This window comes from Rattus rattus, chromosome 1 (assembly GCF_011064425.1).
Source record: "Rattus rattus isolate New Zealand chromosome 1, Rrattus_CSIRO_v1, whole genome shotgun sequence".
NCBI lineage: Eukaryota > Metazoa > Chordata > Mammalia > Rodentia > Muridae > Rattus > Rattus rattus.
The window spans coordinates 12,088,608-12,110,620 of record NC_046154.1 but is presented as its reverse complement, the minus strand read 5'-3'; the positions used below and the strand labels follow the sequence as shown (position 1 = coordinate 12,110,620).

General features: G+C 52.5%; 1 protein-coding gene across 1 annotated transcript in view; it reads left to right on the top strand.

Moving 5' to 3' along the window:
- Window positions 1–4,505, top strand: part of C1H1orf127 (chromosome 1 C1orf127 homolog) — a 28,959-nt gene extending 24,454 nt beyond the window's left edge. The window contains exons 9-11 of the mRNA XM_032894585.1: window positions 1,012–1,208; window positions 1,440–1,559; window positions 4,434–4,505. Of these exons, the coding sequence (XP_032750476.1) occupies window positions 1,012–1,208; window positions 1,440–1,559; window positions 4,434–4,505 (389 nt within the window). The remainder of the gene's footprint in view (window positions 1–1,011; window positions 1,209–1,439; window positions 1,560–4,433) is intronic.
- Window positions 4,506–22,013: the final 17,508 nt, after the last annotated feature.

The following is a 22,013-nucleotide window of genomic DNA, read 5'->3' as shown; positions in this document are numbered from 1 at the left end:
GCACCGCACCGTCTGTCACTTCTGTTTTCTCTCCTCTGCTAACCACTTTGCCCCCCAACCCCGCCACCCCAGTCTGCCCCCCCTTTTCTTATCCCCAACTGCTGGGCTGGGAGGAGTTTGGAGGGATGTGTGAGTGGTGTGTGGAATGTGACTGTGACCGTGGACCGTTCTATCTACTGAGGGCTGCCGACTTGGGATCTGGGAACGTCTGGGGACTCCTGGCAGGTTCTAAGGATGTTGAGGGCAAAGATGGGAAAGGGTCTGTAGTCTTAGTCTGCAAGGCTTAGAGGTGGTACCCCCCCTTCCCGTGCATTGAGATACCTCCGCTTCTGTATTGCCAGGAGGCCAGGACTCTGGATGTACTCTGCTGGCCTCCAGGGGATTTAAATTCTAAAGATCTCACTGTGCAAAGTTAGATGCACCAAAGGCGTTGTCCTGGGTGGGTAGATGAGAGATGAGGAACCCTGCAGGTTTGATTAGAATTTCATCATGAAATAAGTTTCAGAATGAGAACTCTGGGGAGTTTGGGGGCCTTGGGGGGTGTCCTTTGCCAAATCCCTATACATCTCCCGCCCTGTTGGTATTATTTGAAATATCTTTATTTGGAGACAAATGCTTTCATTTAGCAACTGCAGAGCTGGCTCAGAATGTCCCCGTGAGAGGGCTGACACAACAAAACTCTCGCTAAAGTGTAAACAACTGATGAGCTGGGCTTCCTAACAGCGACTTGTAATGGAAGGAGCACCAGGCAGGCTCATGGGACACGGGGTTGGCAGAGGAGGCCATCCTGCCCCTGGCACCTGCTTTTCCACCGACCTTCCCAAATGACAGCATCCTCGGGGAGCTAGGCAGGGTGACCTTTCCGTCCCCTCTCCTTTCTGTCCACACAGGCATGGTCTTGGGACTAAGTCCCAGTGTTGAAGTCAACTGAGTAATATGTGGGGCTGGTCATGGCCACGCTAAGGTCCCTGTGTGCCTGTAACTCATTTTCTGGGTCTCATGTCCTTCCAGTGTCTTCCCAGCCAGGGTCAGAGATCTCAGTTCACATCCCCAAGCAGAGACTGGGTCTGGTCAAAAGAGGCTCCCTCGTTGAAGAGTCTCTGAGTCCCAGATTCCTTCAGGTGCAGCAGTCTGACACCTTCACGGTGGCCGAGGACAGGGACTTTGTGGTTGTCAGCATGCCAGCAACACTGCTGCTTCAGGACCAGGTCAGTGTCCTGAGGGTACCACCATGCTATTCCCTTCGAGGCCTCCTGCTCGAGCTACAGTTAGAGCCAGAAGTCAGAAATGCAGAGAGCAGGCCTTCGGGAATGACTGGGAGGTGCCTCTCCGTTCAGATCCTGGAGGTTCAGCTTGGTTTTGAAGGTGGCCCCAGCAGGGACAGCCATAGGGCATGGGTGCCTCTTGTCACATGTAACCAATGTCCTGCTGCCCTACAGCTGTGCCAAGAGGTCAGAGAATCCCCAGGGACACAAGCTTTCTACAGGGTGGACCTGAGCCTGGACTTCGCAGAGATGGACTCTCCAGTGCACTGGACCGTGGAGAACTTTTTCCAGTGTGCGGGTAAGTGAGGAACCCTGAAAGCACGCCTGCCGATGACAAGCACGTGCCACACAAGGTCGCACTTCCTACCCTGGGTTCATTCTCCTGTGACAGATTTTCGTTCTCTGGATGGGAGAGCTGCCACGTCCAGGCAACTCAGTGATGCTGTTAGGCTGTTGGCTGCTGGCTGAGATACCGAGAGGCCTGGGTACCGAGTAGGGAAAAGGTGCCTGGCTGTGGGTGGAGACAGAGGTGGGAGTGTAGCAACTGTCCAGCTTAGCCTTGGGTTAGAGTGCGTGCGTTCACGCGCCTGTGCAGATGTGTGCGCGTGTTCATGTGTGTGTGTGTGTGTGTGTGTGTGTGTTTGCATGCGTATGTGTGTGTGCATGTTCATGTGCATGTGTGTGTGCGTGTGTGTGCATGTTCATGTGTGCATGTGTGTGTGTGCCCGAGTGTATGTGCATGTTCATGTGCATGTGTGTGTGTGCGTGTGTGTGCATGTTCATGTGTGCATGTGCGTATGTGTGTGCGTGTGTGTATGTGTATGTGTGTGTGTGCATGTTCATGTGCATGTGTGTGTGCATGTGTGTGCATGTTCATGTGTGCATGTGCGTGTGTGTGCATGTTCATGTATGCATGTGCGTGTGTGTGTGTGTGTGTGTGTGTGTGTGTGTGTGTGTGTGTGCATGTATATGGAAGCCAAAGGTTAGCATCCATTGTCTACCTTGCTCACTCAACTTGGTTTTTTCCTTTGAGACAAAGTCTCTCACTGACCCTGGAGTTTACATATTCAGCAAGTCTGATCAGTTCGTAAACTTTAAGCCTCCTCCTGCCTCTGCCTGCTGAGCTGAGCGCTGGGGACTATGGGAACATGCTGCAGTGTGGAGCTTTCAAAAACATTTTTGTGTGGGTTTTTGTTTGTTTCTTTTCTTTTCTTTCTTTTTTCTTTCTTTCTTTCTTTTTTTGAGACAGGGTTTCTTGGTGTAGCCCTGGCCATCATGGAACCCATTCTGTAGACCAGGGTGGAACTCAAGAGATTGTCCTGCCTCTGCCTCCGGAGCACTGGGATAAAAGGCGTGTGCCACCACAGCCCAGCTTTTTAAAAACATTTATCTGGGGGTTGGGGATTTAGCTCAGTGGTAGAGTGCTTGCCTAGCAAGAGCAAGGCCCTAGCAAGGCCCTGGGTTCGGTCCCCAGCTCCGAAAAAAAGAAAAGAAAAAAAAATTATCTGTATAGGTGTTTTGTTTGCATATATGTCTATGCACCATATGTGTACCTGGTGCACACGAAAACCAGAAGGGGATTTCTGACCCCCTGGAACTGGAGTTACAGTTTCGAGCTACCATGGGGGTGCTAGAGCGGTCTCTTCACGCCACAGCTCTTTCTTTGCAACAAGGGATCTAGAGATCTGAACTCGGGTCCTTGTACTCTGTGTGGCAACCACTTTGCCCACTGGCCTTTCTTCTATTCTGATTCAGGGTCTTAGTGTGTAGCTTTGGTTGGCCTTAAACTTCCTCTGCCACCCTGGTACTAGGTGGGCAGGCATGTGCCTGCCACTTCTCTGAATGGGATCAGAGGTTTTGATTTTGTTTGTTTTGTTTTGTGAGATAGTCAGAGCCTCACTTGGTCCAGGGTGGCTTTGAACTCACTACATAGTCAAAGGTCATATTGAATTTCTGGTCCTTCTGCCTCTACCCCACAAGTGCTGGGATTACAGGTGTATACCACCACATCCAGTTTATAAAGTACTATATAAAGTACTTGTTTGTTTGTTTGTTTTGAGACAGGGTTTCTTTTTCTTTCTTTCTTTCTTTCTTTCTTTCTTTCTTTCTTTCTTTTTCTTTTTTAAAGATTTATTATGTATACAGCATTCTGCCTGCATGTACACCTATATACCAGAAGAGGTCACCAGATCCCATTACAGATGGTTGTGAGCCACCACGTGGTTGCTGGGAATTGAACTCAGGACCTCTGGAAGAGCAGTCAGTGCTCTTAACCACTGAGCCACCTCTCCAGCCCTGAGACAGGGTTTCTTGGTGTAGCCCTGGCCATCCTGGGACTCATTCTGTAGACCAGGCTGGCCCAGAAACTCAGAGATTCATATATGTTAGGCAACCGCTCTCCCCGCTGAGGTACATCCATACCTAGTCTCTACTTCAGGTCTCCCCAGCTCCCCCAATCTGGAACATAAGGATCCCAGAGTGTCACAAACACTGCACTAGAAAGCGACGGCTCAGGCTAACACCTGGTACAGGATGTGACATTTCCATTTTGGTGTGTCCTGCTCTCTCTGTGTGGGCTCCAGTTGCTCAGTCTCCTTTGCAGTGCACCCTGCATCCACGGGGATGCTAGGTGAACACTCTATGTGCGAACTCCGCATGGGATGCTGCGACCCTGTCTTGAAGCGGGGTGGGGGGGTGGAGGGGGGGTTTGGTGAAAGCCGGGCTACCAGAAAACCTGGTATTCACACGTGCAAAACCACCAGGAGCAAACCCCGTTCGAATCCAGCACGAGGAAATACACATAATTCACAAATGATGTCAACCACTTTCATCTCAGACTTCCTAACTGTCCTCAATAGAAGACAGACGGGAAGGAGATTGAACTCAGATGTTAATGGTGCAGGAATGCCCCGTTACCAGGATATGATGTCTCGGTGCTGCATAAAAATGTAATTATATTCAGAACTATATTTAAAGATTAAAAGGGGGACTGCCTACCACATCTAGCCCCAAACTCGGAATTAGAAACAAAGACAAAGCCAGAATGGGTTTGGGGGGCGTGGGGGGAGGGAGGGGGCGTCAGGACGGGTCTCGTTCTAACCCGCCTGCTAAAAATGGAAATATTTCTCAAAAGTTTTTTTTTACATGTTTTCGGCTGCTTTTGTTTTAACCGGTTCCTGTGGCACTGATATTGATTTTGAAAGGGAGGGTCGGAACTCGACCCGGCCAGTTAGGCGGTAAACGCTCGGAGGCCGCCAGATGGGGGTCTCTCCAGCAGCCTGTGAGGGGAGATAAGAGACTTCTGGGGACTCTCTGGGAGGGCAGGTGGACTCAGTGGGAGGTGCCGAGCGTGAGATGGACTCTGTCCTGGCCCCTAAAGGGTAGGTAGGTTCTTCACAGGGAGATAATGAACACAATGCCAAAATAGCAACAGCTATAAAAACATTTTAGGAAGATTTTTCTTCCCCTCCCTGGGAAGATTTACACGGGGAAAGAATGTTCCCTTCCTGGTTTTATTAATTTCATATCAGCAGCCGGAATGGATCCCTCTCCTCCCCGGTCCCCAGCGCACCTCCTCTGTACCTCCCTGCAGTTTCTGGAGCTTTCTGTTCTTTTTATAGTCTCCGTGCTGAGCTCCCCACTTTCCCTGCAGTCTGGAAGCCTGGAGATCAGGAGCTGCAGTGTCTCCTGTCGTTTCTCTTCTCCAGCTTTCTCCATCTTGCCTTTAGTAACCACTTAGTGAGTGCTTGCTAAGACCCAGTTTTCACCAGAAATTTTCACAGGGCGCTTTTCTTTTGTCAGTATGTGACTCGTGAGTTAGGATGCGAATGGATTGTCTAAGCGTCTATGTCGGTGGAAATTTCCTTTTGGAATTCTTCTTCTTCTTCTTCTTCTTCTTCTTCTTCTTCTTCTTCTTCTTCTTCTTCTTCTTCTTCTTCCTCCTCCTCCTCCTCCTCCTCCTCCTCCTCCTCCTCTTCCTCCTCCTCCTCCTTTTTCCTTCCTCCTCTTCCTCCTCCCTCCTTCTCCTTTTTCCCCTCCTTTCTTCCCTCCCTTCCTCCTCCTCCTTCTCCTTTTTCTCCTTCTTCCTCCTCCTCCCCGTCTTTCTTCTCCTTCTTCTCCTCCTTCCTCTTCCTCCTCGTCCTCTTCCTCCTCCTCTTCCTCTCCTTCCTCTTCCTTTCTCCCTCCTCCTCCTCTTCTTCCTCCTCCTCCTCCTCCTCTTCTTTTGTGCGAATGCTTGCTTTGCCTGCATGTGTGTCCATGTACCATGTTTGTGCCTGGTACCCTCAAAGTTAGAAGAGGTCACACCATATCCCCTGGGACATACAAATTACAGGTGGTTGTGACATACCACGTGGGTACTGGGAACCAAACCCAAGTCCTCTGAAAGAGCAGTGAGTGGTCTTAACTACCAGGCTGTCTCTTCAGGCCCCAGTTATGGATTTTGTTTTAAGTCACCCTTCCCCGCCACAAAACCAACAACAAAAACAAACCAGTGTTTAAGAGCAACCTAACCGTTTTAGAGGCAGCTCTTGAGAGCAATGGAGTAAGTGGGGTGCCCAACCCCAGAAAAGAAAGTTGAAGGTAGTGGGGTGTGTGGCTGCAGTTGAGGTGAGCACTAGGGAAATGGCTCAGCAGGTAAAGGCGCCTGCTGCACAGCCTGATGACCTGAGTTCGAATCCCCAGACCCACACTCACGTGGCAGAAAAGAAGTGACTCAGGCAAGCTGTCCTCTGATTGCACGTGAGACAGACGTACGTACAAAGTGCGGCACGTGTGCTTCCCTCGAGTGAGACTTTTAAATGAGAGCACCTGGAGGGGAGTGTTCATAGGGTCAGGCAAGGCGCATAAACCAGCGAGGGTCTGGACTCCCAGGGCCCCGGGCATGGGTGATACGGTATTGGAGTCAGCAGGAGCTTCCCCAGGCTGACTCCTCTGGAGATGCGCCCGAGAGATTTCTTGTAAGGAGCTGGAGCACGATGGCTCTGTCTGTTCATTTTCCTTGTGAAGCTGGTTGTAAAAGGTGTTCTCTAAGAGCAGGGCGTGGTGCCGCATGCCTATGATCTTAGCTTCAGGGTCCACGACAGGAGGAAGGGTAGTGAGTTCAAGAACAGCCTGGGCTACCTATGGAAATCCTGTCACAAACAACAACGCAACAAAATCCCTACAAATGTCTCAGTTTTAACCACCCTAGAGCCTGAACCAAGAATGTTAAAAGACTGGCCTTGAACTTGCTATTCAAGGTTGACCTTGAACTCTTGATGCTTGGTCCACACTTTCTGAGTTGCTGGGACCACAGGTGCGTAGTACTATACTTGGCTGATGCCGTGAAGTCTTGTGCGTACTGGGCAAGCATTGCATCAACTTAGCTGCACTTCTAGGCCTGTAAGGTTTCTAAAGGCCTGTGAGAGTCAGCTATGAAGACAGCTCCTATCTCAGCGCTGGGCACTGACCACTAAGCTTCTCTTCTGTGGGAAAGGGGATGCATACTCACGGCTTTCATGGCTGGCATCAGGAAGACTTTCACCTCCTTAGGGGGAAGGCTGACCTCTGTTTTCCGTTTTAAAAGGATCGAGAGAAGAGTCACTGGTTCCAACAACCACACCGACTGCTCTTCCGGTCCTGTCCCCTGGATGGGGAACTACACCGGTAGAAACACCATCTGCCACCTCTTCCCAGCTCCAGAGCCCACGAATGGCTGCCCCGGAGGAGCCCCCTCAACATTTTGTGCACCAGCCTACTAAAGAATCCACCAAGGCAAATCCATAGTTGTGTCCTCTGGGCGATGTTCCCCAGCCAGGAGTCTGGTCCCCATGAGGCAGTGATGGCCTCAACTGGGCTTAAGCCCATTCTTATGAGACCAGTCATTCAGGGACAGTCACACTCTGACGCCCTCTCCAGTCACTCCCCATTAGTCACATCTCTCCCTCAGATTCAGAATGTTTCCCTGGGGAAGGTGGGGACCCAGAGTGCTCCCACCTAAGGGCAGAGCCTTTCACCCACCTTCTCTGGCTCTCAGCCTTTCTATGCCTTGGAGGTGTGATCTGAGGAAGCAACAGTAAAGATAGCAGCTGTATTCACAAACGGGGGTCACAGACTGAGGGATGCCCCCCACAGTGTGGTAGCAGGTGTCCTGGAGTCAGGGCTAGAAGCCCAGCCTGAGGTCAGTGGCCCCGAATCCATTTCTGCAGGTGGCCAGGGAGGGCCATATACTTTTATTTCTGATGCTTTTTCTCTCTCTGCAGCAGGAACTGACAGCGCCATTTATGCAACTAACTAGACCTGCAGGAGGAAGCCGGGTGTTGATGACTTTCCCCTCCTCCGGTGCAGTGCAGGAACGCCAAGGTCCTCAGACCCCTCCAGAGAAAGCAGACTTAAGTCCACATCCCCAGACTCCAGCTACACTCTCCTCAGAACACACTGAAGTTTCCCAGGCTGGCCCTGGCCCTTCACGCATGGTTTCCCTGACTCCCAATTCCCCGAGCACACATTTGTCTTCAGGAATCCCCTCTTCTCCTCGGCCTTCCTGGCCATCTGATGGGCCCCAAATGCTCCTGAGTTCTGAACCATCGGTTACTCCAACCGAAGATCCCAGAGCTATGAGAGCTGAGCAGGACTCTGTTCAGCCATCAGGAAGTCTGTTCCCTCCAGGAGGTTTGTCAAGTGAGACTGCGAATTCAACAGAGTCCATGGAGCCTATCCCGAGGGAGCCTGACCACGCCAGTGAGGAGTTTTTGCCATTGACAAGGCTCTTCATGAGCAGCCTGGCTGAAGAGGGTCTGATTTTCCACCATGATCCCGAGAGACCTCAGGAGAGACCCATAATCAAGGCTGAGGAACCTCTGCGGAATGATCATGATCCCTCTGGAGAGGAGACCAGAGGGTACCTGGACCTGCCAACATCAGAGCCATGTCAGGAAATGAAAGGGCTGGCAACAGATGCCACATTCACAGCCTCAGGAAGGAGGAAGCCAGATGCCAGGGCCTATCTGGAGACCTCAAGTCCAGAGCCCACTGGGAGGCACAGAGTGGGTCCAGCAGCTCTCCAGACAGCGCTTCCCAAGGGCCTTCTGGCTTCTGCTTCTGAGAAGCCTGCAGCCCCTTCTGAAGGAAGTGCAGATAGAACCCTACAACTAGAGTCAGTACCTCTGAGGTCTGAGGGCTGGCATGATCTGGGGGCTGCACACACAGCCAATCCCCTGCCTTCACACACCCAAAACCTTCTAGCTCCTGCAGAAGTCCTATTTCCTCCCTCCGGTGAGCCTGGAAACACACTCCCTAGTGGTCAGGAGTCAATGGAGTCCAGGTTGGCCCCCACCGCTGACAGCCATCAACCTCCTGATCCCTAGTACGTGTGGAGGATGCTTCGAGAGGACCCTATGGCTAAGCCTTTCTGGAGAGTTCAGGGATGAGTCATAGGAGTATCCAGGGAGGGGAGGCCCAGAGGAAAGGGAGGACATGGTTTGATATGTTCACACTTCCCTTCAGGAAGCCGGCTAGGACAGGACCAGAGCCCTTGGCTTCCTTGAGCTGGTCCAACTGTGTTTTACATCTTCCTTCCCTGTTCAATCTGGGAAGGCGTCTGGGCAGATGCTGCCCTATAGCTGGGCCCACCCACGTCTAGGGCTCTGGTCTCCACTCTAGCTCTATAACCTTAGCAAGGCACTAGCCTTTCTGAGCCTTAGTTTCCCCATCAGGGAAACACAGTGGGTTTATGGATGATGCGTGTGTGGAGGGTGCGTGAACAGGATCACACAGAGTGTAGAGGCCTGCCCAAGCTGGGAACCCCAGGGGAGGAGGAGGATGGAGCGTCAGTACTTTGGCTTCTGTTCATCCCATGCCGTGGTTTCTATGGTAGCAGCTGGTTCCCTTCTGGCTTGGCTAGATCCATTGACCTGCAGTGACCCAGAGCTCCCAAACTCTGTGGCCCAGAAGCCCAGCTGTGGCCAGGCACAGTGACCTGGGCCGGAACCCCACTCTGTGCTTCCTTGAGAGGGCAGTGCCTTGCCCACCCCAACCCCCAACCCTCGGCCGGCCGACCTGTGGCTGGAAGTGGGATTTGAAATGCAGCCAAGACGCGAGGAGGCCAGCAGCCATGCCAGCCCAGCATGCGAACTAAATAAATAAATAAATAATCAGGGTTGTCTCGGCTGATAAACGGTCCCTACCTCGAAGATGACTCCCCCCACCCCCGCCCCACACTCCCCCGCGTGTGCCCCCCTTCTTCCTCCTCCTCTGGGCAGATCCATCCTAGGCAAAGGCTTAATAGCCCCATTTAAGGCTTTTCCTTTTCACCACGGAATTGAGCTGCTTCTGCCATTACAAGGTTTTCAGCTTCTCTCTGAAATCAAATTACTGACTCCATTTAATTTTTTAAAAGCTCAGAGATGATTTCCCTTCTTGAATCCGAACCGTGACTCCAAGGCCAGCTCTCTCTCCTGGCCCCCCCTGGTCCGCACCCCCCCTCCGAGGCGCGTCCCCTGTGGATCGCCGATGCCCAGGGATGGTGGCCCTCATACCAAGGCAAGCCTGACACCTAGAGGGGGAAGCCAACAGATGGCCGTCCAGGTCCCACATCCTGGCCATGTAGCTCGGTGGTCTCAGCTTCCCCTGGGTCTGTAAACTCACAGGAGTCCAGGGAGCCCACACCGACACACCTTCACAAGAGAGTGAGACCAGTGGTCAGAGCCCCGCGGTCAGAGCCCAGCTTGATGCTCTGGGCTCATGATTATTCCGCAGGGCCCCACCCCCACATTGCCTTCCACCATGTGTGTTCAGGACTCATCTCTTGACAGATCTCTGGAGTCGCTTCTCTGTACTAGGTACCATTCCACCTCACCTCCAGGAGGCCCTCTAGACAGAGAAAGTCCTTTATTCTGTGTGTGTGTGTGTGTGTGTGTGTGTGTGTGTGTGTGTGTGTGTGTGTGTGTTTTCCAGATGTTTCCCAGTGCTCTGAAGAGAACCAAACCAAGTATCTCAGTCAAGGGTTGCTTTGACTGAGAATGTCAGACGGCACCAAGGAGAAAGGTCAGAGGTGAACTAGAAAGGTCAGAGGTGAACTAGAAAGGTCAGAGGTGAACTCAGAAAGGAGCCCTCGGGAGTTAGGTGCAAGGTATGGTGTCACAGACCTGTGAACCCAGCTCTCCGGATTCTGAGGCAGAGGGTGCTTGAGGTCATCGGGAGCTGTAAAATGAGATCCTGTCTCAAAACAACAAAACAAAACAAAACACCAAGTACAAGAAATCCCTCCCACTCTGAAAAGGAAATAAATATCCAGGTGAGGTCATCTAGGCCAAGGGACAGAAACTACAAGGGAGCAGGGGGACAGAAAGGTCACTGGAGAAGGTATTTAAGCAGGAGGTTGTCTGTAGGGTTTGAACGCCTTGAAGGAGACTGACCTCAGGGGGCATCTTATAAGGTATGACATTTAGGAGACAAGTGGCCTTACATGGGTGCTTTACAAAAGTGGCCATGGCTGAACGGTTGGTCAGAGGGACAAGTGCAGGAGCCAGGAGCCTAGAGAGCCTGGAGAACAAGGCCTGGCTGGTTCAGGACTCACTTGCCTGCTCTCCTGAAAGGAAAGCGACTCCCCAGGTCCCTTCTGCATTGCCGTGCAGTTCCTGTGTTGTGAGGTGTGAGATGTGGCTGGCAGGAAATGGCGTATGCCGTCCATCCTCCATCTTCACCACGGTACCGTGCTGCCTCAGGGAGTCATTTTGTGCCTTCTCTGTCTCTGCCGCCACTCACCCCTCCTCATCCCCATTTCTCTAAGGCCACTTAGCTTTGGGACATCACAGCCCAGGGCATGAGCACACCCAGAAGTTCTTGGGTTCTTCTCTGAGTCTTCTGTGTGCTGTACCGACCCGCATCTTTGGACACCAGACAAAGGGAATAGAGTTAACGAAGTCACCAGGCCTGGAGTGATAGTGTAGTTCAGTAGGTAGAGAACTTGCCTAGCATGAGGCTCGGGGTTTCGCGTCCCATCACTGCATACGTGGAGATGGCGGTACACATCTGGAATCCCAGCATACCAGAGGTGGGAAGCTCATTCTAAGCTACATGGTACTTTTGAGACCAGCCTGTGATAGATTTAAAAAGGACTATATCTAAATAAAATAAAATAAAATAAAATAAAATAAAATTAATCGCTATGAATGGTCCAGCAATGCACAAGGCAGGAAGAGCCCAGGCCTAGCCTGGCCTGGCCTCTGGGTGCTTTTTCCAGCCAGAGCAGACAATAGGCCACTATTTTTCCCCCCTCAGCTCACTCTCTTCCCAAAAGTGGGAAGTCTTCTTTAATTAAAAAGCGCTTGGGGGTTCTGTGCAGGACTCCTGTTCTCTTTTAAGACATAACAACATTGGCTCTGTGACCCCCACCCCCCACCTCTTGATGTACCAGGACCAGAGTGGCACCCATGACCAATTCTGGGGCCACGGCAGGCACATTCGAGAACATCGTCCCTGCCTTGGGGACATCTAATTTTCTTGCCGAGACCTCCCAGGACTTTCAGGCATCTGTTTATGCCTGACACATCTGTATGCCGTGACATCTCGGAAGAGGGGTTCTGTGGAGTTGGGGGTGGGGGTGGGGGTGAGAGGGTCTTAGCCAGTCCAGCTATTCAATGTGATTGGACATCACTGGGTCCCTTGGGTTCGACTCTTCTCCTCAGCGACTATGCAGTGTCTCAGCTGGGATGCAGTCAAATGTTGTACATCTCCCTTTGCCTGTTCTGTGTGGCAGTCAACACAGCCAGGAAAACCCTGTGTACCAAGCCTGCAGCCCTGCGCTCTCAGATGTTCGAGGCTTCCTGTGGCGGCATAGCCTTTTAGCGTCGGCTGCAAGTCTCTGTTGGGTATTTGAATCTTACTTAAACTGGAACTGCAGTTATCAACTCAGTAATTCTCCAAATTACCGGGTAACCAGAGAGGCCGTGTGGTTGGGAGGGCTTTCTTCTGGCTGTGCGGGGACCAGACTGCTCGAGACTAGCGGGACCTCAGTTGCTGAGCCTGGACTCAGTATGGAGTGACTGGAAGTAGCCTCTGACCTAGGCTAAGGCAAGTGTCTTGGTAGAAATGAAGCCACTGAGCAGGGTCCCTGAGCCCCAGCTCAGCCCAAGCCTTGCCGTCTCCCCATGTATCTCCTTCTTTCAGGACTGAGTTTGGTGGTTGTGGGGGTACTGTGGGCTCCTACAGATGTCAAGGCAAGCCAGGCAGGGTTGACAATAGGGACAGAAGGTTGTTCTCACGTGCCCAGCCAGGGGTCACAGTCGCTCTCCTTCACTCCCCCACCCAATCTTTGACACACACTCAAGGACAGTCTTACAACTTACTGTGTTTAGGATGACCTTGAACTCCTGATCCTGCACCTCCTGAGTGCTGGGATTACAGGCATGAGCCATCTGCCACATGTCACTCATGGAAGGCTAGATGTGGAACTGGAGGCATCATGCATGCTGGCCCCATCTCCTCGCTTCAGCTCTCCTCTTTCCTCTTTGAAGACCCGGAGTGAGCCATTCCACAGCCCAGCACTGTGCCTCTCAGAACTCTAGTTCTCACCGGGAGGTCGCCAGCCAGCAATGTCTGCATTTCCTGGGTGTTTGCTAGAAACACAACAAATTACTAGCGTTTTGTTTGTTTGTTTGTTTGTTTTGAGACAGGGTGTCATGTAGCCCAGGCTGCTCTGGAACTCACTGTGTAGCTGAGGCTGCCCTGGAATTTCCAATCCTCCTGTTTTCCTCTCCCAGTTGATGAGATTTCAGCCGTGTTCCACCATGCTCCGTTTAGATACACAAATTCATAAACTTGAAATGTAACTCAGCTACCCCCGTCTAGCTCGTCCACTGCAGCAGGGAACAGATTGGACCACACCCCAGATGACAGATGGAGGAATTCAGTCAGCGAGGCCTGATAGTTTGCATTCTAACAAGACTTTCAGAGGATTCAGGTGCTCCATTGCACACAAGAAAACAATTGCTAGAGAGAGAAAGGGAAAGGGGGGTGTGTCGGGTACCCCCTAAGTCAAAGAACTCCCCTGCCTCCAAAATAAAGGTGACATTCTGTTTCCAAAGTCTTGCTATCTCCATCTGCCCACTGTAGGCAGAACCACCCCTTTGAGGAAGAAAGAGATGATTGTTCCCATTTTATGGATGAGGAGACTGAGGCCCACAGTCTGGTCCAAGGTCACATAGCCGGAAAAATAGTAACTCAAGGTCATTGACCGTGGACTTCTTATTCTTAGGCAAGGAATCCTTCCAACACACCTTGAATGTTCAGAATCCCTTTAGACCAAAGGAACAAACACGGGTCCATTGGCCAGAAAGGAGATCTGCCTTCCAGCTTTTCGGCCCAATTTCCAGTTGCAATCACAAGAGAGAGCATCCAGGAAGCATAAATTTTGCCTGGCAGTTGAGTAAGAGCTCTGAAAGGAGTTACACGTCAGGGAGATGGGACTTTATTTCTCAATGAAATAGCCTTTTTATGGCTGGAATAAAAGTGCCCGGGGAGCCTAATGCCAGGAAGTAGCAAACGCATTTGATAAACTCCTCCAGCCAGGGTGGGGCTGCATGGAAACTCGTGGCAAGAGGTCCCCACGACTCCAGTACATGCTTCTCTGTAGATTTGAGTCCTGGGAGAGATCTTGGTTGAAGGTGAGGGGTGGGGGGCATTGGACCTCGTGGCCCTTCTGCCGGGAGAATGGCTGACACTGGACCTAAAGCCTGCAAGCAGGGTCTCAGGTTGATAGTGGAGCTGCAATGTGGAGAGCAGTCAGCAGGGGGCAGCATTACACACTGTTCCAGCTTGACCTGTGGCTGCTACAAGGGTTGGGGGCTTGGGGGTGGGGGGGGCCTCTGGGGTGCAACCCTCAGAAGAGGTCAGCAGTAACTCTCTCCCCAGGATGTCTTCTTCCTTATTTCAGCCTTTCTCTTCAATCTTTCCATATCAAAGAACAGTTTCCCATAACCAGGAGAAGGTTCCCTCATCTAAGCAGTAGTTGAGGTAGAGTTTCCCTGTCTTGCCCACCCTCTGGCTGTCTTCTTAAGCTTCTACAGGTTTCTCTTTGGACTTAACTAACTGGTTGGCTTCCTCCCAGTGGGGTCTTTCAGCTGGTCTTAGCGTAACTATGTGCAAATGGGCAGAGTTCGTGGCTTTGTGTGTGTGTGTGTGTTGGGGGGACAGCATCTTCGTAGTCCTGGGGGCTCCAGAAAATCCTGAAGGGCAAAGAAAGCAAGGAAAACTCCTCATCTGAGTGTGTGTGATTGGCAGGTTTACGGCCTCAGGAAGGTGCGTGGTATTCCGCACAATCAAGTCATTTTTAAAAATAATCTCCCTGCTTAGGTCGTACATGCTGCTAATTGCATTTTAATAAGTCTCTTAAAATCTTGCCATATTTTTTAATATCCTAATATTAGGTGAGTGATTGCGGGGGACACTGGAGGGCACGGGGAGTTTATGTAACAGAGGGAGGGCTCTAGAGAAGATGGGGGGGGCTGGGAGTGGCTGCCAAGTGGCCCGTGGTGTGTGTCACATGAGGGTGTGTGCACTTATGTGTGTGGGGAATATCCAGGGCGTGAGAGTGTGTGTCCGCTCAGACTGCATCCAGGGCGCGCATCCTCAAGACCAGCGAGCCCCAAACTGTTTTTAGGGTCTTGGAGTGGATTCAGAGCTGAGAAATAGCAGAGATGGTGTTTGAATCTACAGTCGGCTCCTGTGGATAGTGGAGACTCTCTGTGCACGCACATGTGTGTGTGTGTGTGTGTGTGTGTGTGTGTGTGTACACGCATGCGTGCACAGGCAAACATATGTGCATGAATTCAGGTGTCTGTGGAGGCCAGAGGCATCAGATAAGCTGGATCTGGAGTTGAAGCAGTTAGCTATAAGGTACCTGCTGTGGACACTAGGGATTGAACTTGGGTCCTTTGAGAGAGAAACCAGTGGGCTCTTAACCACTGCACCATCATCTCTTTAGGTCCCCGTCCCCCCTCCTTCCTCCTCCTCCTCCTCCTCCTCTTCCTCCCTCCTTCCTCCTTCCTTCCTCCTCCTCCTCCTCCTCCCCTCCTCCTCATCCTTCTCTTCCTTCCTCTTCCTCTCCTTCCTCTTCCTCCTCCCCTTCCTCCTCTTCTTCCTCCTCCACTTCCTTCTTCCTCCTCCTCTTCCTTCTTCCTCTCCTCTTCCTCCTCCTCCTCCTCTTCCTCCTCCTCTTCCTTCCCTCCTCCCCCCTTCTCCTTCTCCCCTCCTCCTCCTCCTCCCCCTCCCTCCTCTTCCTCCTCCTCCTCTCCTCCTCCTCCTCTCCTCCTCCTCTTCCTCCTCCTCTCCTCCTCCTCCTCTCCTCCTCCTCCTCCTCCTCTCCTCCTCTTCCTCCTCCTCCTCCCTCCTCCTCCTCCTCTTCCTCCTCCTCTTCCTCCTCCTCTTCCTCCTCCTCTTCCTCCTCCTCTTCCTCCTCCTCCTCTTCCTCTCTTCCTCCTCTCCTCCTCCTCCTCCTCCTTTTCCTTCTCTTCTTCCTCCTCTTCTTCCTCCTCTTCTTCCTCCTTCTCTTCTTCCTCCTACTCAACTTCCTCCTCCTCTTCCTCCTCATCCTTCTCTTCCTCTTCCTCCTCCTCCTCCTCCTCTTCCCTCCTCATCCTTCTCTTCCTCCTCCTCTTCCTCTCCTCTTCTTCCTCTCCTTCTCTTCCTCTTCCTTATCTTCCTCCTTCTCTTCCTCCTCCTCCTCCTCTTCTTTTTCCAACCTGGCTCTGGTAGTCTAGCCCAGGTTCTCACATTTGTGATGTAAGCGCTTTACCGACCCGAGCCATCTCCCCAGCCTCCAGCAGAGAGGTTCATCCTGTCTAGACAGGATGAGCAGGGGTTCCAGGGACTTCCTATACAGCCAAGTATCCAGGCCTGTGACACCAGAGTGATACAGGAGACTGGCAGAAGCCAAGGAGCTGGCCTGGCCACAGGATGACCCCTGAGCTGTCTGTTACTACAGGACAGGCTCCTCAGACCAAAGTCTGGAGGTCAGAGGCCTGGAAGGACCCTGCCGAGGTCACCAGGCCAAGCCTCTTAGCTATTCTTTGGACTAGTGGAGGTTCCTGGATGCCTCTACTGGCCGTGGCCATCCTCCTGCCTCCTCCTCCTTATCCACACCACCAGCCCGGGTGGGAGGCACATGTTGAGCGAACTTCTGAACAGGAAGTCAGCGTCCAGGTCGGCCCGAGTGCCTTTTCATGTGGTTTCTTTAATCCCCCGGGCTGGGTTTCAGAAGCGTTTTATAGTTTCAGTTTTACAAAGCTACGCTCCCTTTAATGTTAGCGTGTTCAAGAGGTGGGGGGAGAGGGCTTCAGTCAAAACATGTGTGCTCTACACCAGACAGCTGCGGGGCCGTGCAGCCCAGGGAGGGGAGACAGCAATGTGGCCTCCAGGCTCCCAACACGGGGCCTGGATGGACGCCTCTCTCACAAGTTCATGCTTACCTGAGCCTGGTCCTCACCATGGTCAGTAGTGCCAGAATCCCACCTCCCTTCCCATCTGGGTAAGGGGATGCTGGTCTTTGCTTCCACACCTTGGACCTCCTGGGTGGTTATTTCCTTAGTGTCTTCCCCTTACATAGACACAACCTAAGCAGAAATCGCCAGGGAATGGTCTGTTTGATACGTCAGTTATATCTGAATGGTCTCATACACACACACAAACAAACAAACAAATATATAATTTTTTTTCTTTTTTTAATTTTTGGGACAGGGTTTCCCTGGCTGTCCTGGAGCTCACTTTATAGACCAGGCTGGCCTCCAACTTCACATAGATCCGCCTGCCTCTGCCTCTCAAACGCTGGGACTGAAGGTGTGTGACACCACACCTGGCACAAATATCTACATAACTTTTAAACGAAAAGTGTAAAATTACATCATCACCATGCACGTTCTGGGGAAGTCAGTACAAACACATCCCCTTTTCCGGAAAAGACATTTTTTTTTAAATTCGATTTTTTTTGTTTTGTTTTGTTTTTGTTTTTCAAAACAGGCTTTCTGTGTAGGCCTGGCTGTTCTGGAACTCACCACGTAGGGCAGGCTGGCCTCTAACTCCTAGCAATACGCCTGCCTCTGCCTCCCGAGTGCTGGGAGAAAAGGTGTGCCCACCACTGCCTGGCTTAAACTCAAGCCTTAAAGAATTGTATTCATTTATTTATCTGTTGCAGGGAGGGGGAGCATGTGTGTGCCATCGCATAGAAGTCCGAGGACAGCTTGCAGGCGTCAGGTCTCTCTTTCCATCAGGTGGGACCCAGGGAGTCATGACAGTAGACTTGGTGGCGAGTACCTCTACCCTCTGAACCACCCCTCCAGCCTGAAGGAGCCAGTGCAGCCTAGCCTTTGACACTGGCACTTGAGGACTGTGCGATACGATTTTGGGTTGGGGTTCCATCTGATGTAACCCTGGGGTTTATGAAACCCTGTGTGTTTGCCACATCTGGGAGAGGGGAGTGTCTTGGGGGGATGTCGAGGAGTTGGTGTGTTCCCTTCCTGATGAGTCCATCGGCAAGACTTCCACTCTCTGCCTGTAGGTGTGGTCTCCCGTTGCCTGGGCTTACCCTGAGTACATCGGGGAGAAGGACCGGACTTCCCCGCAGTGAGTTGGTGGAAAGAACAGACTTTGGAGTCTGTGAGTTCTGGCTTACACCCTGGCTGCGCTTCCTCCTAGGAGCATTGGCATGGGAGAGTGACAGCGTCTTGGGGCTTTGAGCCTGAGTCTTCCCGTTTGTGACATGGGAACAGCAGCGTTAGTGTGGAGACAGTGGGACAAGAGAGACACTTTGTCTCTGACCCCAGCCTTCGATTTGGAAGAGCTGGCATAGAGTTGCTGGGCAGAAGGCCTGGTTCCCCATGTCCAATGTGAGGACATAACTATGTTCTGGCCCTGGGTGGTTGGCCTATAGGAGGTGACAGGGGTCGTGGTCTGCAGACGCTGCACTCCTATCAAGGCTTTTGCCGGTGCTGGCCCCAAAGCTCTATGAGCATTCCATGATGTCCTCCTGCTGCTTATACCCAAGAGCCCTAGGCACGATGTCTGCTGGGAGTTACCACCCTCAGCAGCCAGAGGCTGCCCACCACTCCTAACCTTCCTGATGAGGTCTTGGGGGCGGGTGCTGTTCCTGGAGCTGGCTCTCTCTCCTCAGAGGCCACAGTGGTCAGTAGATTCTGAAGTAATGATGGCGGTGGTAGAAGGCACGGCTAAACCCTTCCGATGTGACCAGCAGAGCCGAGCCCTTGACACGTTTCCTGTCTGCCTTGTGTCACTCACACAGAGGGGATCTAGAACAGTTGCCTGGCACAGGGTAAGCCCTCAAGAAGATTTGCTAGGACTGGAGCGATGGTTCTGGCAGTCGAACAAGCATGGGGACCTGAGTTCAATGCCACCCCGCCCCCGCCCCCAAGACCCATATGGGTCTTGGAAAAAGCTGGGTTTGGCAGAGTGACTGGAATCCCAGAAGTGGGGAGGTGGAGAGAGCGGGACACCTGGGGCTTGTCATTCTAGCCCAATCAGGAAGTTCGCGTTCAGTGAGAGATCGTGGCTCAAAAAGTAAGCTGGAGGGGTTGGGGATTTAGCTCAGTGGTAGAGCGCTTGCCTAGCAAGCGCAAGGCCCTGGGTTCGGTCCCCAGCTCTGAAAAAAAGAAAAGAAAAGAAAAGAAAAAAAAAAAAAAAAAAGTAAGCTGGAGAGTTATGGCGACCTTGGGCCTCTGTGGGCATGCGCACATACTCATATAATTTGCTGTCGTTCAGAGGCTTGGGGCGGGGAGTGGGCGTGGGGGGCGTGGGCGTGGGGGCGTGGGCGTGGGGGGCGTGGGCATGGGGGCTCGCCAATCACCGCTCTCCTCTTGTATTTCTTCTGCGGGAATGGTTGGTAACAGTGGGCGTTGGGTCACCACCTGAAGAGCTATATTATGGCACAATTCTAGGCGCCACACCTGCTGCCTTCCTTTTGGGTGAGTCTGTCCACTTACCCTCCAGCCACCCAGGGGAGAACTACCCTGGGCCACAGGGCCCCTTCTGTCCCCCCCAGGGCAGTGAAGGGCTGGGCGTTGGCCCTGCTACAGCTGCTTGGGGCCCAGGGAGGAGAGAATCAAAGGCAGGCCATGTGGGTCCCTGCTTTCATCTCCCAGCTTCAAAGAGGTGCAAACAAACCCTGTCCCCATGCCAGGCGCTGCAGCAGCTCGCTGCTTACAGCCCCAGCCTGTCCTTCCCCATCCTCTCTTCCTTCCCAGAAAGAAGACAGGGCCCAAATCCTGGTCCCTGGACACCCAGAGGGCCCAGACGGCTGGTAGAGCAAGCGGTATTGGGCAGGGGCCACGGTGCAGAAAAAAGGCAGGTCTGTCGGGCAGGAAGCCAAGAGACCGAAACCCTTCTTCTCACACCTTCCCATTGTGGGCCAGCCTGGGATCTGGGATTCACATACTCTGGATAGAACCTTCCAGTCAGGAGCCACACTGCTCAAGACGCTGGTCATTCAAGGCTCCTGAGCTCCTGGGGCGGGGCTAGACAGATGGACGTGACCCCTGGGAGCACAGAAGGGTGTGGCACAGTTCAAGGGTCCCTTTCCCACCAGGCCCCACTGAAGTGAAAACAATGGGTGTTATTAGGGTTAAAAATGTTACTAAAATTAACCACCAGGTCACCCTTCCTCCTTTAAATGTGTGACAAGGATGTTGAAAATGGCCCCGGGATTCGCTTTACTCCTCTGGCAGCATTCAGCTCCGGGTTGCGTTCCCGTCTGAAAGCTCTGAAGCTCAGGGGGCTTTGACATGTGGCTCCGAGACGATGCTCAGCCAAAACCTGTGGGACAGGCTGGCACTTGGGACGAGGTGTCTCACGCTGGCTTGGAGCAGACTCTGGTCCAGAGCTTGGTGGGCGTGACTGTGGAATCGGCTCCCAAGTCTCGAGGCCGCTTCTGGCCTCTGAACAGCACGCAGAGAGAGAGAGATGTGTCTCAAGAGGCTCTGGGCTTCAGACAGTGCTGGCTTTTGCCGCTTCACCTGATGCATGATCTTGGAGCAGGGCGTATTTATCTATCTGTTTGTCTGTTAGCTTTGAGACAGGGTCTTGTGTAGCCCGGGCTGGCCTTAAGCTCCCCGCGTAGATGAAAGTGACCCTGAACTTTGACCCCCGCCTCTGCCTCCTGAGTGCTAAGATTATGGGGGGGGGGGTTATATGTCCTTCCTCCCACTTGACCTGGAGCTGGGGAGAGAACAGAGGCTTACTGCAGCCTGGGCAAATCTCTACTAACCAAGCCACAGTCTGAGTCGAGACCTAGCCATTGGCTCTGTAAGGTGGGGGTGATGGTATTGTTATTATTATTATCATTATTATTAATAATAATAAAACAGGGTGATGGTATTATTATTATCATCATTATCATCATTATTATTATTAATAAAACAGTGCTTTTTACCTCCACTCTTTCCCTGAGAAGCAGGAAATGCAAGACACCTCTACTCCAGTCACACAGAACAGAGCTTCAGCAGAAAGTGTACCATGGTAGGCATGAGGTGACACGGTTTGTCCTGTGGGACGTGTATCACCCAAGGCTACACAATTGATAAGTAGCAAAGCCAGGATCTGGGCCCAGGAGCCCCTTAGCACCCTTATCCATGGTGCTCAGAAATCTGAGGTACCCCAGAGAGCCGGAGTCAATCACTATAACCCACACGCCATGGGACTAGGCCGAGGGCATCAACTTGCACTGAAAAGAGGCACCTTCAGGGGACTGTCACCACACCCAGTGATAGGAACAGAGGGGAAACGCTAACTTCCTCTCCATCATGTCTCTGGGTCAACCTGGCTACTGGGTCCCTTCTCCCAAGACTGATTCTCTCCTGTCTTCTGGACCTGTCATTTCCTCCCTGACCCTCTGCAGCCCCACCCACACACCTTCCCAGCTCTGTTTCTGAGGCAGCTGAGGGTGGCTGTGGGACTTTGAATTGGACGGTCCCCAGGTAGACTCTAATGCAGGATCTGGGAGAGGACAGAAGGGCTCAGCACACCAAGCGGGGAGGGTCCGTGGAAGCTCTGGTGAAGGAGCAGAGGGACCAGGATAATTGGGCTCCTGAACGCCTGGATGGGATTTGGAAGGCTGTAGTGGGTACCGTGAAATCCCAGGGCACCCCAAGAACAGGGGAGGGCAGCCACCATAAAGATCTGAGGGCAACAAGATGAAATATGTTCATGGTGGAGGCCGAGAAGCAAGGTCAGGTCACTGGGGACCCCAGTGGGCAGAACTTGCTAAAGGCTGAAGAGGGGGGCTGCTCCCACAGCTGGAGAATAGGGGTTCCCAGAGGTGGTAGCAGGAAGTGAGTCAATTGGAACCAAACAGGGCCAATGGGAACCAGATGTGATTAGGGTTGGGGGCTCTTGCAGGGAGAGATGTTTTCTCTTTCCTTCCAAGCTGTGGCTGGGGGAAGGGGAGAGGGTACAGCCTGGTGTGCTTTTCTCAGCCCCACCCCCACCAGGTCTCCACCTCTGGCCCAGTGAGGCATCAGGAGCTTAAGTTAAACCCCCATTCCCCAACAAGTAAGGAAAACCATAGCTGGGAAGGAGTTTGCACAGTTCCCAAGATGTCCCACAGTCTCTAGGAGGGGGGCAGGGCAGGAACTTCCGGGCCGAGCGTCTGCCTGTAGCTATGGAGAGAGAGGTTCTTGGGGATCAAGGCTCTCGGGGTACAGAACACCTAACCCTAGCTGCTGGTGTTGCAGGTTCCTTGCTGGCCTTAGAATCTCTGCCTGGTTC